The sequence below is a fragment of the Macaca thibetana genome, chromosome 7, assembly GCF_024542745.1.
Source record: "Macaca thibetana thibetana isolate TM-01 chromosome 7, ASM2454274v1, whole genome shotgun sequence".
Classification (NCBI taxonomy): domain Eukaryota; kingdom Metazoa; phylum Chordata; class Mammalia; order Primates; family Cercopithecidae; genus Macaca; species Macaca thibetana.
In genome coordinates, this window is record NC_065584.1 from 56603086 (window position 1) to 56620665 (window position 17580).

At 40.3% G+C, this 17580-nt stretch overlaps 2 protein-coding genes across 10 annotated transcripts in view; one reads left to right on the forward strand and one right to left on the reverse strand.

Moving 5' to 3' along the window:
* The window catches only part of TMX1 (thioredoxin related transmembrane protein 1), a 332759-nt gene that overhangs the window by 214978 nt on the left and 100201 nt on the right, over positions 1 to 17580 (reverse strand). The gene's annotated exons all lie outside the window — the stretch shown is intronic.
* The window catches only part of TRIM9 (tripartite motif containing 9), a 264325-nt gene that overhangs the window by 198982 nt on the left and 47763 nt on the right, over positions 1 to 17580 (forward strand). For all 9 annotated transcript variants that reach the window (XM_050796881.1, XM_050796883.1, XM_050796884.1 and 6 more), the window contains exons 3-4: positions 14517 to 14612; positions 16928 to 17050. In XM_050796881.1, coding sequence (XP_050652838.1) covers positions 14517 to 14612; positions 16928 to 17050 — 219 coding nt within the window. The remainder of the gene's footprint in view (positions 1 to 14516; positions 14613 to 16927; positions 17051 to 17580) is intronic.

Consider the following 17580-nt stretch of genomic DNA (forward strand, 5'->3'; position numbering starts at 1 on the left):
GATATTAGAATAAGATTGTATTTTATTTTCAGAATAATTGAAGCAGTGGTAGTAAGCAGAAGAGTTAAGGGTCATTTAAATTCAGGCTTTGTAAATGTAACGTTAGTACTATCAGAGAAGGAATCTGTGGTTCATCATTAATATGAAAGGATTACACGCTTCTCAAACTCTTAATCAAAGTAAAGAAACCACGCACATCTACTCACAAGTTCGTAAAAACTTACGGCATCGTGAGTTGACTAGAAAGGGGAGATGTGTACTACAAGCCTTATGGCATTTGAACCTTTCTAAAAAGCAGGACACTTCTCAGAGTGGGTGAAAGTATGAGCAGAGGGTACATGTTGTCCAATCCCTCACTTCAGGGCTCCAGTCACTCCTACTCCCTCTGAGGAACTGCCACTTCTCAAAGTAGGCATAGATAAAATTGTGCTATCGTGGGAGGGCACACAGACCAGAGTGAGCAGTTATCGTGGGACTAGATGTGGGGTGCTGCCGGGTACAGGCAGTAGAAGAAAAGCTGACAACATAACCAGAGGAGAGGGGCATGAGAGATGGTAGAGTCTTCAGCAAATGCAGTAATAGCCTCTGAGTGAGGCGTCCCAGTATCAAATATTTAAAAAATTCGCTCAACTATTTCTATTGGTCAGTTATAAGTGGCTTGAGGATTTTGTGGATATCTGTTTAAATTCAGAGGTCCAACTGAAAATATAAAACCATCCGAGGAGATATTTACTTTTTCTTACACAGTGGAGGTCTTAATAAAGAGACTTTATCCTCATATACTTGATCCTGTTATATATATAAAAGTTTATTTAAAAATATAATTTATAATAAAATACACAATTCTGAGGTTTACAGTTGCATAAATTTAAAAAAAAATTATTCATCTAACCACCACTCAGATCAAGAGATAGGCCATTCCATACCTCAGAGAATCCCCTCATGACACTTGCCAGTCAACCTGCTGCCTCCAAAGGTCACCACTTTCCTGACTTCCATCGCCGTGAAACTGTTCTTGAACCTCATTTAAATACAGCACGTACTATTTGGCTGTGTGGCTTCTTTTGCTCAACACAGTGTTTTTAAAAACATTCACGTTTTGCGTGTATCATTAGCTTCCACTTTTTTGTTGCTGAGCAGTATTGAATTGCATGAATACACACGGTTTATTTATGCATGTTACTGTTGGTAGACATCTGAGCTGTTTCCGGCTTGGAGCTATTATAAATAAAACTATTATGAACATTGTATGCAAGTCTTTTGTGGACATATGCTATCATATAGAGTTGGGATATGTTTAACTTTATTGGGAAGAGCCAGTTTTCCCAATTGGTATTACCATTTTAACTCTCTCACTAGCAACATGTGAGGCTCCAGATGTTCCATGTCCTCACCAGCACTCCAAATTGTCAGTCCACTACTGGGTAGTGGTCTCTCACTTGTGCCCCCTTTGTTTTTAAGAAGCTGTGTCAATCTTTGCATCAGTGTTGTAAAGGCCTGGTAAGGCCTTCTAAATTCAGATCTCATGATTAACATTTCCTAGTCATTTCTAATGACCTCTTGCCTTTGAGAAAACTGTAGCTTTTTCTAATGTAAGTAAAAGTTTAAATAAGCTGATATTTCAGGGAAGACATTAACTGATGATCTGAACAGTTAAGCTGGAATGAACCACTTTAGTATCCAAAACATACATCACTTTTGGCTTCTAAACTGAACAATAGCCACTTTCTCTGAAGAAACTTAAAATCTCCTCCCTGTCCCTACTTTTAAGACGTTATTAAAACTTAGTAGTTTATTGCAGACTGATAGAGAAGCTTCACTCTTGGTGATTGGCAGGAAGGGCTGTTGAACCAGCTCAGTCTCACAGAATTCCTAGTTTATCAGGTGGTCAGATGCTTTACATACTTCACATGTGGATGAAAAGACTGAATACCCCATTCTTGTTTCTTAACCTTGAAATGTGTTCACATTGTTGCAGTGGACCAGATTCTTTTTATTCTTTGTGGTCATTTTGCCTTTCCTCTAAGGCTTTCCTCTCTCTAACTCAAAAGGAGACCAGGAGATGCATATTCAGAACAGGTTTACAAAATATCGAGTGAAGCAATCCGACCACCGCCAAAGGTGGTAAGCATTCAGCTCTTAACCGACTGCCTTCTCAGGTGTGTTAGGTTTCTATTGCTGCCATGAAACAGTACCAAAAACTTAGCAACTTAAAACAACATAGATTTTACACTCCTATAGATCAGAAGTCCAACAAACAGAGCTGAGTTCCTTTCCGGATGCTTTAAAGGAAAATCCATTTCCTTCCTCCGTTTTCAAAACCAGCAATGTGGCTTCTCTCTGATCCTTCTTCTGTCATCACATCTCCCTTGGACCACAGTCAGGAAAGTTCCTCTGCTTTTAAGGACTCATGTCATTAAATTGGGCTCACCTAGATAATCCAGGATAATCTCTCCATCTCAAGGTCTGTAACTTTAATCACATCTACAAAATCACCGGTTCTGGGGATTCGGGCATGGACATTGTAGAGGACCATTATTTTGTCTACGGCATCAAGAAGCAGAATTCACATGCAGGTGATTGAACCCCGTCACCCTGATTCCATTGGCTGAGCCTGACTCTCAGTGATGCTGCTGACCCACAGGTGCTCCCTTGAAGTGAACATGTACTAATGCTGCTGAATGGTGTACGTGTAACAAGTACGGCTTTTACCCTCCCGAGGCATCCTGCAGGCTAAGGAATAGATGGTAACGCTGCTGGTTGTATTCACCTTCCAGTAAAGTTTAAAGGCAATTTGTGACTTTAATCTTAGATACAGGAGTTGCTTTTATGTTCTTGAAAAAAAATTTTTTTAAAGAGCCAAAGAGACTCTGTGTCTTTGTTCCAGTAATAAGTTAGAAATTTCATTATTAATTAATAATTTCCAAATGAAATTTCTAACTTAATACTGGAATAAAGACACCCTAAAATTATTGGACATTCAGAACTTCACAACAGTCCACCAGAGCCATCCTGGATGTATGCACTTAAGTGCAAAAAAAGCCCCCTCTTTCTTTTCTGATCTGATCACCATTGTGAGCTAACTTTTAAAGTGTATGAGAGGTTGGAAGGTTTTCTGTTTTTGTTTTTGTTTTATCAAGGGTTTAGGTCATGCATGCAGGATAAGGAAAAGGGAAATAATTTTTCCTGTTTTCCCAAATTCCATCTAAGAGTAGTATTCCTAGTGGGAACCATGTTACAAAGAGTGCTTGGGTTTCCTAGCTGACCTACACAATCATATTAAAAAGCAATATATTTTTATAAAGTGGCTGTCTGTATTAATATCTAGATAATTTATAAATTTAATTTCCTATTTAATCTCAGAGTTATTTAGAATGGTGCTTCTTAATTTCCAAGAGATAGTAAATAGTAAGTAAAGCATTTTGAGGAATGTAGTGAGGTGATGGGGAATCAAAGTTATTTAATTTTGACTTAATCATGGACAAATCTTAGTTTACATGGGATGAAAGATAGTAAGGTAACAGTTTGCAAAATGGAGAAGCATAGCAAAATATCCGAATTAACTGGCGATTTGGGATTAAGTTATTAAAGGAAATATGATAAATCTGTAAAAGGTAAAAAGAAAAAAATGATTTATTACAACTAGGAATATATACAATGTGGATGGAATAAAGCCAACTACGTCAGTTAACACAATAAATGTAGATAGTCCAAATTTCCCTGTGATAAGGGGAAAACTGTCAGATTAAGTTAAAAACAAATCTAGTTTTAAAATAAATGATGGGCAGTTATACCAGAAAGTGGGAGAGAGGATACACAGTCAGCCCTCTGTATGCATCGGTTCTGCAGAAACAGATTCAACCAACACTGGATCGAAAATACTTGAGAAAAAAATAATTGAGCCTGTACTGATCATGTCAAGACTTTTTTCTTTGTCATTATTCCCTAAATAGTATAGTATAGCAATTATTTACATAGTACTTACATTGTATTAGGCATTATAAGTAATCCAGAGATGATTTAGGGGTGTCCAAGGAAGGGAATACTGGCATGGGTTCTTAGTTTCTGTTTCTGGTTGGGCCAGTAAAGCCCCTTTTCCCATTCCCCTTTTCCACTTATTACTAGAGACAGAAACTAAAATCTATGGCTTCAAGCTGCTAAAAGCCTAAAACAAAACAAAACGGACAATAACAAAATAAGGCGGGTCAGACAAGCATGAAGTATATACAGTGGTGTGCTGACAAACCGGCTCTCAAAAAAAGCAAAAACAAATTTTTATTTGTAATGTTTTCCAGTGTCTGTGGTGTAAATGCATAGTTGATTTTACGCTACCAACATGACATTGCTAACATGGAAAAGATGTTGGCTCTTTTGTGCTGTGGGCTGGCTCATCAACATGGCAGGTTTTTACTGCAATGAGATGGAAGAGCCACTTTTTGCCTTAGGGCACGGCAAAAAGGAACTGTTGCCTCACACAATATTCATCATTTATTGGGGGAAAATTGATTTGCGAAGCCTCTGGCTTTTACCTGGAGTGCTGGAAGCCATAGAATTCTTGCAAGCAATTGTGACTGAAGGCATGAAACTTTAATACGGTGGCAGAGATACAGGCTGTGAAGTCACTAGCACTCTGCGCAAGGCTCCGTCAGAGAATATGCTTTCCTGTGGGTATTCTAAACCATTATATGTGCGTTGTTAGGCAGTTACCACGAATTTACAACTGAGGATCAAAAATATGCCTTCCTTGGGCTAAGCCTTTGTGTAAATATTGGATTTTACATTCCAGAGATGGACTACAGAAGAGATCTCCTTTTTGCACATGCTACCCTCACTTTTCGAGGAGCCCTAACCAGCACTCTAGGAGTCCTTTTTCCAGAAAGCTGTTTTCTCTACACATCTCTCTGGCTGCCTTCACGTCCACTCTGGGCCACCATGTTCTTCCAGGTGGTATAGCTTTCTCCTTTATCTGAAACTACCAGGGAACAGTTTTAAGATAAGAAAAACAGTTTTGAGATCCAATTATTCTCAATTCTCTAGATAGAAAATTTCAGTTCTACAAGTAGTGTTTTTTCACTAAATAATTTAAAACATGCTATTAGAAATGTGTGTATTAAAGTGAAAAATCAGATATTTTTCATGTAAAAATGATTTGACTGCACTCTTTCAAAGACTCAAATATTAGTGCTAAGAAAGGATAGACTTATTCACCCCTCAAGTTTCCACTTAGATCTGTATAGTCAATAAGACTTTTTTATTTAAGAAATGACTTTTTATTCTTTATTTCACAAGCAGAACATTCTCATTTCAGAAAAATCAGAAAATCAAAAGAACTTTAAAAAGAAGAAAAAAAGCCCTCAATTTCACCAGAGATACACTACGAATAGCCTTGATAATTAACTCTTAATGTGTATCCTTTGAAATATCTTATACATTTATATGGAGATAATGCATGTCTCTATATAACGTATGGCAACAAAATTTGAGTCATGTCATATATCTATTGCTATCTTGCTGTTCTTTTCACTTAATGTGTTATAAATATTTTCCCATATGACTAAATACGTTACTACCCCCTTTCAATAGCTATATAATACTCAGATAACACTTACTATGTGCCAGGACGGCCTGCCAGGCTTTATACATATACAATCCAGCAAGATGCATACTATTATTATTCAAAATTTTTATAGGTGATAGAATAGGACAAGGAAAGTTAAGGAAAGGAAAGTTAAGTGGTCCAAAGTCACGAATCTGTTAAGAAACACAGCAGAGATTCAGACCTAGATAGTTTGGGGCCAGAATTCATGCTATTAACTGCTAAACTGTAGTGTAAGTCACTGTATAGTTCTCTATAATTTATTTAATTAATCTCCTATTTTAGAATAATTTGTTTCCTTCTTGTTGCAAAGAGTTGAAATGAAATTCATGTAGCAAAGATTTGAAAACATTCTTGATTATTCCTGTTTCCCGAAGTGAAACTGCATTAAACTTTCAAAATAGAGGATTTTAAAAAATCCTACTCCCAAAATGTCCCTCTGAGTGGTCAATCCAATGCACACTCCTGCTGAAAGTGATGAGAGTACTTCTTTCCTGTGTGTCACTCTGAATATTTTCATTTGTGTTTTGTTTTTGTAATCTGATAAGCAAAGAATGGAATCTCATGTTTAAATTTTTACCTCTTAAAGTTATCAGTATGTGGGGGAGAAGGGACCCTTTTTCAAAAACTTCTTATTGCTTTTTTCCTAATTAAGGCCTAAATTCTCACAGGGTTTATTTGTGAAGCACTTAGAAGTGGTCCTGGCACATAGAGTGCTATCTAAGTGTGTGTTAAACAAATGTGGATTTTCTCGCTGTTGATGACTGTTTGTAATCAAGGTGGGCTTTACCACCAAGAAGCCTTAGAAGCAAAAACTGGAAAACAATTCAGAAAATTCAGGTGGCCTGTTGAATAGGAAGTGAAAAGTCATGGATTACCAGTTTTAATAGATTATGGTCAGAGCATCTAGTTCACAGAATCTCTATTCTTTAGCATTTATACTTATTTTGTGGACAGATACATGTATATGATAGCTTTTGGTAAACATTCAAGGGGTGTATTCTCTTCTATATATAATATAAAGAGAATATGCATAATATAAACCTTTGGAACACATTCATATAAATACAACTGAACTTGTTAATTGGATTATCCAGATAACCTGTATTCTTGTTTATTATTTATCTGCTGGATCTATAATATTCTAAAATAAATAGATGATTTCTACAAATAAAAATTTGTTTTGATTTTTGTTTTTTGAGAGCTGGTTTATCAGCACACCACTGATTCTTGTGACAAAGAGGAAGAGCAAAAGAGCTAGCAGAAAATCACAGTGCCTCTTTAGGCTAAAAAGCAAGCCATATGGCCAAGGATGACAAGGGGGTAGGGACACATGCTCCATCTGCAGGAGGCACTGCAAGTCATGTGACAAAATGGGGCCAGAGCAAATTGTTCTGAACAATACTACAGTCTACCTCACTGTTTGAATAATTGTAGTTGACCAAACCCTAAGTCAAGATGTGGTATGACAAGAGTGTTTTACTGATTTATGTATGTATATTTTAACTTTATTCTTACTACAAAAATATCATTGGGCCAGGTACAGTGGCTCACACCTGTTATCCCAGCCCTTTGGGAGGCCGAGGCAGGCAGATCACAAGGTCAGGAGTTCAAGACCAGCATGACCAATATGGTGAAACCTCGTCTCTGCTAAAAATACAAAAATTAGCTGGGTGCGGTGGCACACACCTGTAGTCCCAGCTTCTCAAGAGGCTGAGGCAGGAGAATCTCTTGAACCTGGGAGGCGGAAGTTGCAGTGAGCTGAGATCATACCACTGCACTTCAGCCTGGGCAAGAGAGCAAGACTCCATCTCAAAAATAAATAAATAAAAGTAACATTGGTTGAGTATCTCTTATCCAAAATGATTAGGACCAGTAGTGTTTCAGACTTTGAGTTTTGCAGATTCTGGTATATTTACATTTTACTTACCAGTGGAGGATCACTAATCCAAAAATCTAAAATCTGAAGTGCTCCAAAATTCCCAACTTTTTGAATGCTGACAAGATGCTCAAAGGAAAACTTCATTGAAATATTTCAGATTTTGGATTTTCAAAACAGGGATATTCAACCTGTACTACTTATTGAATTTTAACAATATGCTAGACATTGTGTAGAACTTTATATATGTGATTTCATGTAATCCTCATGGTAGTCCTATGATGTAGGTTCTGTTATTATCCCCATGTTGCAGACGAGGAAACTGAAACTTAATATTTTAGATTGGGTTCCCTGGACACAGACTCTTGAGAGATGGTTAGTTGTTGAGTGCTCTTGGTAGATTCACCTGGAAGTGAGGAAGCCAGGATTGAACTGAGGCTGAAGCTAACCTGCAGTGACCTCAACCAATCCAACTAGAAGTTCTAGATCTGGGATGGTTCTTCAGGGTTGTCCCAAAATTGAAACAAGGGGGCCCCAGCCATTTACTTGCCATGGGACATCCCCAGAAGGGGACGTAGCTTTGAGTAAGGCAGTTAGTTCCCTGTGGACAAGAGCAATTCCTAGTGTAATCTATCAACATTTGCATCCTTAGTGATGTGCTACCTCACTTATCCTTCAAGGTAACTTTTGCCTGCTGAAGGGTCAGCTCATTGCCCAGAGATTGCCCCGCTCTCCCTGGGTCAGAGGCAGGGGTAGCAACTGTCACTAACTAGTTGGACACTAGTTAAAGTGGTAAGGACAGATTTTAATGCATAAAAAGGACAGATTTTAATCAGTATATTGTTGCAACAGGGAAAAGAGTACATCATGAACTGAACTCAACTTCGATTTGTACAGAGGTAACTGGGCACTTTACCAGAGGAATGAGGGAATAGGAAAGGGATTGGGCAGGGGCTCAGAGTCACAGAAGTGAAAAAATTCCAAAAATGAGGAAGGAGAAAATTGGTCTGTATGAAATCCATCTGGGTTTGCTAACGTCTGCTTATTGAAGTTAGACCCCTACCCCCTCACAGAGACTGGCAGATAGAGTCCCTTTCTTCAGGTGTTCAATGGAACAACATCAAATTCTTTTGGCAGCCTTGGATTTTTTCAGGCAGGTACTTTAAGGGAGGCTGCGGTCATCTTAGGAATTCAGCCTTGATCTGTTAGAAACTGTGTCAGTGTTTCTTCAAGTCTTTATAGGCCAAGGTTGAGGCCTAAGTGAGAAGAGGGCCCAGAGGACCCTGGCTATAACTTGGTCAAGGATAGAATCTTCCTTCCTTCCTTCCTTTCTTTTTTTTGAAGCAGTTTCATTCTTGTTGCCCAGGCTGGAGTGCAATGGTGCAATCCCAGCTCACTGCAACTTCTGCCTCTCGGGTTCAAGTGAGTCTCAAGCCTAGGCCTACTGAGTAGCTGGAATTACAGGTGCCCGCCACCATGCCTGGATAATTTTTTGTATTTTTAGTAGAGACAAAGTTTCACCATGTTGGCCAGGCTGATCTTGAACCCCTGGCCTCAAATGATCCGCTTGTCTCTGCCTCCCAAAGTGCTGGGATTACAAGCATGAGCCACCGCGGCCAGCCTTGAATCTTTCTTACAACCAATTAACAGTAAGCAACAGTTTAATGGAGCAAATCCCTACCCATAAGATTCCTCTGATACCAGCCTTGCCCAAAGCCAAGAGCCTCACCATACTCCACTGATGGCGTATCTCACATACAATCACATATATACGCATACACATTCTTACACACTTATACACTCATAAACTCACATTCTTACCCACATATACATAGACTTTCACACACTCACATGCATATGCACACTCATACACACACACACCCTTTGTCCCTATACTGTGTGCTTCCATTCCCAGGCCCAGCTACTCTTTTGCAAATCATAGCCTGTTCACTGCCCCAGCTCTTTGCTGGGCTTAGAGATAAGTTGACATCTCCAGACCAGCTGGTCTTGGAGGACTCCTGTCCATCTGACTGTAGTGAACTGGGGTTGGGATATATCCAGGATCTTCCAGCACCAGAGAAAGCAGAGAAGGGATCCATTCTTGCAGGCACTAAAGGTGCAGGCAGAAGGAATAGAAATTTTTCCTAGAAGGGGAATCAGGCCCCTTGGGCAGCTCAGCTTGATGGTTCCCCAAGTACCAGTCACTCTGTGAGGTCTCCTTCCTTTACTTCATTCCCACTTCACCCAATTTCTGCCCAAGATCTTAGGCCAGTAGTTGAAAAAGTTGGCAGTGGACCTGAATTCAAAGCTTTTTCCCTTCTCCATGAGACTCCTCTCTCAGTCAGGGGACTTTTTCAAATTCACCAGAAAACTTCATGCAGGAAAAAAGTTGAACGTTTCATAGGCTAACTAGTCATGCTGTAATGTCCATACTATCTGGCTGCTAAGCATAATCAGACCCCCTCATAATCAATCATAGTCATCCACTCACCTTCTCTGGTTGTACATGCCCTCACCATGGATTAAACCATTAAACAATTGTTTTGGCCTGTGAGGGTGAGAGAATTCTCTTTTTTTGGGAGGCTGGAGCAAAGAGCATGAGTTTGCCATCACATGAGGGTTTGTGTTCCAGCTGTTCCGTAAGTGAATGGTGAAACCTTCACTCAGGGGTATCCTCTTGGCACCTCTGCAAAATGGCAGGGAGGTGATTGGGATTGCACTGAAAGCACTCATCAGAGTTCCTGGCTCATAAGAAATGACCAATGTATTAGAATTATTAGAATTTCTTTCTTACACTTTTTAATTGTGCCATGTCAGTAATGTACTGAGTAACCGGCAATGAGTAATCACTGAGTAATGTGACTCAGAGATCAATATTTCATTAGAAAAACTGTTATTCTCCTGGGCAGCCTTCCCTCAAAGTCCCACTACATCAATGGTCACTGTTTTCGTGAGTGTTGTGTTTACCTTTGAACCTGGGAAGGAGCGGGAGTGGGCTTTGGCTCCTGGGCCCAGCGGTGTTGCGGTGCCTGAATGGCGTGCACTGTGATACAGCACCAGAAGGTGCTCCACGCCCAGGGAGACAGCTGGGTCGTTTTCTGGGCCATCAAGCTGCCGGTGCTTGTTTGCCGCCTCATCTGTTCTGTACCAACTCTTCCAGTGACCCTTTTTGACCCATCCTGAGCCTGTAACTTCAGATCCCAGACAGCCAGAAAGCTTCTTTTCATTTGTCCCAGTTTATCTCTATCCAATATTCATGGTGAATTGAGGGGAAAAGGCCAGGTGAAGAGTGTTTACAGTGGGAAATGGAAAGAAGACACTGTCTTCTGCCTGAGCATGCTCAGCAGCTTGGGCAAGTGAGGCGCTGGGCGGGATGGATTGAATTGCATTACCCATTTGCTGAGAGTGAGAAGTAGGTCCTGAAACGTCCTCCACAGTCTCTCCCAGGGTAAGTGCCTGATCTCTCCCTCCTGGGGAGGCAAGGGGAGCCAGGGTCAGGGTGGAAGCTGAGAGTGAAAGCCACACAAGGAGGGAAGGAGGAGGCAGAGTTCTTTGTTTCTCTCCTTCAGGCTTGAACAACTTGTCATCTTTCTGGGAGACCTCGGTGATCCTCAGCATGCTCCCAGCCGAGAACAACTTGACGAGATCAGGGCTTCAGCTGCGTCATTTTTCTCCTCTCACTCACCTTCAGATCGTGACACCTTTTCAGTACCTAGAAAATGAATATCCAAGACATCTGAATGTCACTGCTTAGGCATTATAAACAGCTTTAGAACTGTACTTTTCTCCCTTAAATGACTGCTTGTACCGCCAAAGATGCCGTGATGAAAACACGTACTACATATTTGCATCTTCATTGTTCTGGTCATAAATTTCCAGCGCTGCTCTGTGGTCCTGAATACAGAACATCTTTGTTAGCACAGAGTAGGAATTTAAATGCATCTGGGAAACAAAATCAGTCAATAATAATGTTCTTCTACATCAGATGGAGCTTATAAATGTGATCAAAACACCATCCTATAAAAACAATGTGCATATAAATCCTTACAATAAGAGCACTTTCTACTGATAGTCTTCCAGGATTTTTCATTGTCTCCTCAGTTTCTACAAGTGGACAAAGCTTAAGAGAATGATTTCTAGATCTTTATCTTATAATGCAATTGTTTATCAAATACCAGAACAATCAACAGCCAGGTAGAAGGCATTCTTGGGACTGAACATAAACACAAAGAGGAAATTGGAAATAAATTGATTTATGCAGTTCACTTATTGCTTTGTCATATAAAATCCTGGGACTAAATGGGACCAGAACTCTTTGTCTACTACTAGGAATAATTGTATTTCTAAGTATACAGCAGCACCTGGTCAAAAAATCTTTATGGGTATCAAGTCTGACTTATACAGACACAATTAATTGCAAGGTTGGAATACAAGATGCCAGGCAGCCTTGCTTCTGTGTAACCAAGTCAATTTTGCTTCTGTACTGAAACATCTAAGTGTGGTTACTAAACATAGGTTATAATAAAAAGAGGAAGAAAACTATGGTAGTCCAGCAAACTTTTACTCATTCAGGAAAAAAAAGATATGAGTTCTAAAGTAACAATGAAAAAAATTTTTTTCTTTAAAATATGTATCTCATGTTATTGCCTGCTCTTCCAAATGAGACCCATTTTCCCTCTTTTATCCCTTGGGCTCCTGGAAATATTAATAGTTATTGAGGAGAAACTTTTACTGCAAATAGTGTTGTAGCTGAGACCCAATCATAAAGAATTTTGCAGCTGTAGGCTCACTTTGAGCTTTATCTTACTTGTGTTGGTCTTGCCTCTTGGAGCCTGAATACACAGAGCCAAGTACAGGTGATCAAAAATGTTCTCCAATAGACCATGTTCCAGGAATCTGTCCTGCGAATCCCCCCAGTCAGCAGGTGTTTGTGTGAGCAAGAATGAAGAAAGCAAATAAGAGTTAACAGCTGGTCAGGCGCGGTGGTTCACACCTGTAATCCCAGCACTTTGGGAGGTCGAGATGGGCAGATCACCTGAGGTCAGGAGTTCGAGACCAGCCTGGCCAACATGGAGAAACCCAAATTCACTCGGTGTGGTGGTGCACTGCTGTAATCCTAGCTATTCAGGAGGCTGAGGCAGGAGAATTGCTTGAACCCGGGAGGCAGAGATTGCAGTGAGCCAAGATCGCACAATTGCACTTCAGCCTGGGTGAGAGAGTGAGACTCTGTCTCAAAAAAAAAAAAAAAAAAAAAAAGAGTTAACAATCAGCAAGCATCATGCACTGTGCACCAGTAGGGTAGTAGAGTTCTGGGCTTTAGATATAGTATCTTATGCAATGCCCACAAAACCCAAGAATAGTACTCTTCCTCTCATTTTATGGATGAGGTAAAACTATGTATAAAGGGTTGAACAGCCAGTAACTGGCGGCATTTCTGAATTCAGAATTATTCCTTTAACTAGCAGGAGCTTTCACATTGATTAATGCATTCAACCCTTACCATAACCCAACTACAAAGTATTACTATTCTTTCCATCTTTTCCATTGGAGTAATTCAGACAAAGGTAACTTTCTCAAGGTCACACTTAGTAGGGGATAGAGCAAGAATCTGCAACCTTTCAAAGCCTATGTTCTTTCTACCATCCTACATTGCCTCAACCAAGCATTTGGTGTGCATATTTTTAGACAGTCAGTGTCCAACTTTGTATTTAAAAGACAAATATAAGAGAAAAGCATTCACAGCACCAAGAGATATAATTTTAAGGTTCTGTCCTTTTACAGAAAGGAAAGGGTAGATGAATCATTGTGTTGGCAAGGAGAATAGGCTTTAGTTTGCAAAGAAGGCAGTGCAGGAAAGGGAGTCTGTCTCTGTACCTGAGGTACGGAAGGGTAGACCCAGACTGCTAGGAGGGGAAGGAATTTGTATCAAGTACAGTGATACTTGATATAAATTCCTGCTAGCAATAGAAAACTCCAGAACAGTGACTTAAATAGGAGTTAATTGTTCTCGCATAACAAGAAAGCTAGTGGTGAAGGTTTCAGGTGCTGGCTCAGCTGCTCAAAGATGTCGTCAGAACCCGGCTCCTTCCCCTCCCATCCCTCCACCCATACCCTATTGGCCTTCTCCTCATGTGAGCCAGAAGACATTACATCCATCCTAAAGTCAGGAACCACAGGGGAGAGGCTGCATCAATCACAGTGGTTCCGTATCAGCAGAAACACAAAAGCTTTCCCAGACCCCTTCAGTCCCCAGCAGACTTCCACTGAGGTCTCGTCCATCAGGATTGTGTACCACAGCCACCCCAGCAGACGAGGAGGCTGGAAGAGCAAGTACCTACCTGGACACCTTGCCAACCCAGCAGAACTGCCTCCTCATATGGATGGGGTGGTGTGGGAAGAAAGAAAGAGAGTAAGCCTTGGTGTAGGAGGCTAGTGTGGAAAGGACACAAATGTGCTAGGGCAGTAGGGCTGTACTTGGGAGAAGGAAGAGGACATGGGTGAGGCGGGAGTGGAATGTCGTCCTGCCCTTTGAATTTGTGATTATATTTAAGTGATCACAGAGGATCACACCAATACCTACCCCTTCCTTCATCCTGTTATTGACTCTCTTCATTCTTTCTGCCCTAATCCCAGACCAATAGCCCTTGGTGCTAAGTAACGTTGATAAGAATTAGATCATCTGACTCACTATTTTGTTTTTCTTTTTTAGTCCTTAGCAAATAATATGTATTCAATAAATGATTGCTTAGTTAATCAGTGAAGGAGATGAAGAAATTCTAGGTTGATATTGGCTGGTGAGGGCCTTTGACTGCTGTGGCCAGAAGTGTTCACTGCTTCCAAGGAGAAACTACTCAGGAGCCCAGGGAGTTTGGACACCGGAATCTACCCATACAAATGCCAGCAAAAAGGTCTAACGTCAGACAAGAGGAATCTGAGGAGGCTGATGACTCTCCAGTTTTGAGTCTCACTGAAAACACCTGTGTGGCCTTGTTGCTGCTTCCTGTGATTATAGCTTCATGGCTTCCTTCTTTGTCTTTGCAGAGCCAGCTCTCCCAGGCGCTGAACGGACTGTCAGACAGGGCCAAAGAAGCCAAGGAGTTTCTGGTGCAGCTCCGCAACATGGTCCAGCAGATCCAGGTACGGGTGTTACCTGGGACACAAGGAAACCCGTGGGTTAATACGTAACTGTGTGGCGGGAGAGTTTCCTTCTCCTTTTTGACTTTTATGTGTTGTGGGAAAATTCCTACTTTGTTGTTGTTGTTGTTCTTTACATACAAACACACACAGAGATCAGCTTCAAAGATACCCCTTCTTAAGGTAGTTGCTTTTTGCCAACAAGCCGGAAACACAGCCTGATTTTCCAACTGGTTCCTGTCTTCCACACTGAGGTCCTAATTCTCTACTACTGAATATTCAGAAAGAGGCCTGTTTCTTTGTAAATTCAGGATCCTTATTGCTAAGTTGGTAAAGCCCTGTAGGTTTCCAAAACACCTTGTAATAATTGTATCATTTAATGGTAACAGGTCACGGTTTTCTCTTTTTTTCTTCCTTCCTTTATTTCCTTCCTGCCTTCCTTTGTTTTCTTTTTCATTCCTCCCTTGTTCCTTCTTCCTCTTTTTTTCTTCCTCCCTTTCTGCCTTTCTTTCTTCTTTTCTTCTTCCCTGACACACAATAATGCTTCTCCTCTGCTTAGACATTTAAATATTTTTCAACCACGATCCCCTGGCAACTCCAATTTCAGATTGCTTTATCTAGACACAATGACCAGCAGTTCAACCAGCATTTAAGAGCTCATAAATTCTCCACTATAGCTGAAGGAGAAAAACCATAGACTGTATGAAACACTAAAATAATGACCCTGTGTACTGTTTAGCATTCTTATGTTTTGAGGTTTGTCTCACAGAAATAACCTGGCCTCCAGTAAGTTGACTAAGTTCATATTTAACCATGTCAAGGCAGAAATGGATTTTTAAATGTAAGCCACCCTTTCAAAGAATTACACACTAATTTCTTTGCCTTTTTTTGGCACACATGCCCATGTTAAACTTTTGATTCCCTAACAGCCTAGCAGTTTTGTATACTTCCTTCTGTTTTCCAAAGCAATAGAGTTTATCAATCAGTTCTTTCTTTACTCTGCTGGCATAAAATGTGCAGCCCCAGGCTTGCTTCTGCCCAGGCCTCTTCATCAGAGCAAAGCTTTCTTTCTGCTCTAAATCAGTGACAGAGCTTACAAGGGGAAGGTTTGCCCTCACCCCACCCTCCAATATTACCCTTCATGTGGCACAGAGAGCTCTTAAATGATGTTTTCCAAGGGCCTTCTCTGAGAGTTCAAAAGCAATTGCCCTGAAAGCCAAAATTTAGCATTGCTCAAGCAATTACTAACACATTCCTTATACGAAGACCTTGCATTTGAAAACAATTACTAAATGCCTACCAGTTGATTATTACATAAAGAGACACAGTTCTTTATGACTTTGGTAATAAATTAAAATTTGTGCCTTAAATAAATTAAATTTGTGCCTTCCTTGCCAGCCCCCAAAAGTTTACAGTTTCCTCAACTGGGTGGTGCTTTTTAAGTACTACTAATGTATATGTGAGTATTTAGCTTTCATTTACTGTAAATTACTTTTTTTTCAGATTATGGTTTAAGAATCACAATTGCATATGTTACTCATTGAAAGGCTTATCCTTAATAACAGAGTATAACTCATCGAAAGAATTGCTTGAAATAAATGTTTATGGCATGTACAGATTTAAATCAAATAAAAATGTTATATCCAGCATTTAATTTAAACATCAAAGGGAAGCTATAATTCATTTAGCATGAAGTTGCCTTTCTCCTGCAAGGTGTTGGGTCATATCTGATTTTTATGGCAGGGTGATCCCTGTTACACACATTGATTGTTTTTGTCTGCCTACTATTTGCTTTCCTTAATGAAAGGGGCAAGTACTTTTACCCATTATTCTTGTATCTTATAAACTTCTGTTCTCATTGGATTATTGTTAACATTGAAGACCAGTGCCATCCTTTTTCTTCTTTATTCCTTTGAATTTAATGATTTCTCATACCTCAGCAATGCCCCACTCCCTCCTCATTGCCTTTTTGAATGCCAGCTTCCATCATACGTAGCTGGACATATGTGGCCTTCAAAAGCATTCATACACAACTCTATAAACTATAGCTTTGTTTTACTTAATATAATTCAAATTGTGGAGATGACTTCCTTTTGATAAATTTAAGCGATAAATATTTATCCTTTTAATCTAAATTTAAAGCAAAACATGACCAGTGTAGAATAAAGTTTGTCCAGTTATTTTTTAAAAAATTACCAAATGTGCATTGTGGACAGAGTTCCTTTTCATTCCCTTCAGCAGGATGGGGGAGCTCTGTTTTCTCTGGCAGCCTGAGGCACCCAGCACCTTGCAGTTGAGAAATGTGCTCTATTACACAGGAGAACAGTGTGGAGTTTGAAGCCTGTCTGGTGGCCCAATGCGATGCCCTCATCGATGCCCTCAACAGAAGAAAAGCCCAGCTGCTGGCCCGCGTCAACAAGGAGCATGAGCACAAGCTGAAGGTAAGTACTGCATCATGGGAAGAGCATAAAGCCAACAAGCCAGGCTCCTGGGAGGCATGATGGACAGGCTGGGAGAATTCCTTCCCATGGACAGAAGGAGAGGATGCCCACAGCCTTGGGTAGCCAGTGGTCTGGCCAGAAAGGAGCAGGCACATCTCTTCATTCACTGCTTACTCCTTCATTTACCCAAATAATGTTCGTTGAGTGACTTTTCTCAGCCAGGAACTGCTGTGGACATAGGAATAATAAATAAATCAAAATTCTTGCCTTTATGCAACTTACATTCTATCAGGAGGGATAAATAATAAATAAGTGTCTTCCTCCATTTTATGTTGGTATAACAGAATCCCACAGACTGGGTGATTATAAATAATTGAATTATATTTAGCTCTTGGTTCTGGAGGCGGGGAAGTCCAAAAGCATGGTGTTGGCTTCTGGTGAGGGCCTTCATGCTGCATCGTCCCATGGCATAAGGCAGAAGGACAGGCGAGCATGGGAAACAAGAGAATAAGGGCCAAACTTCAACCTTT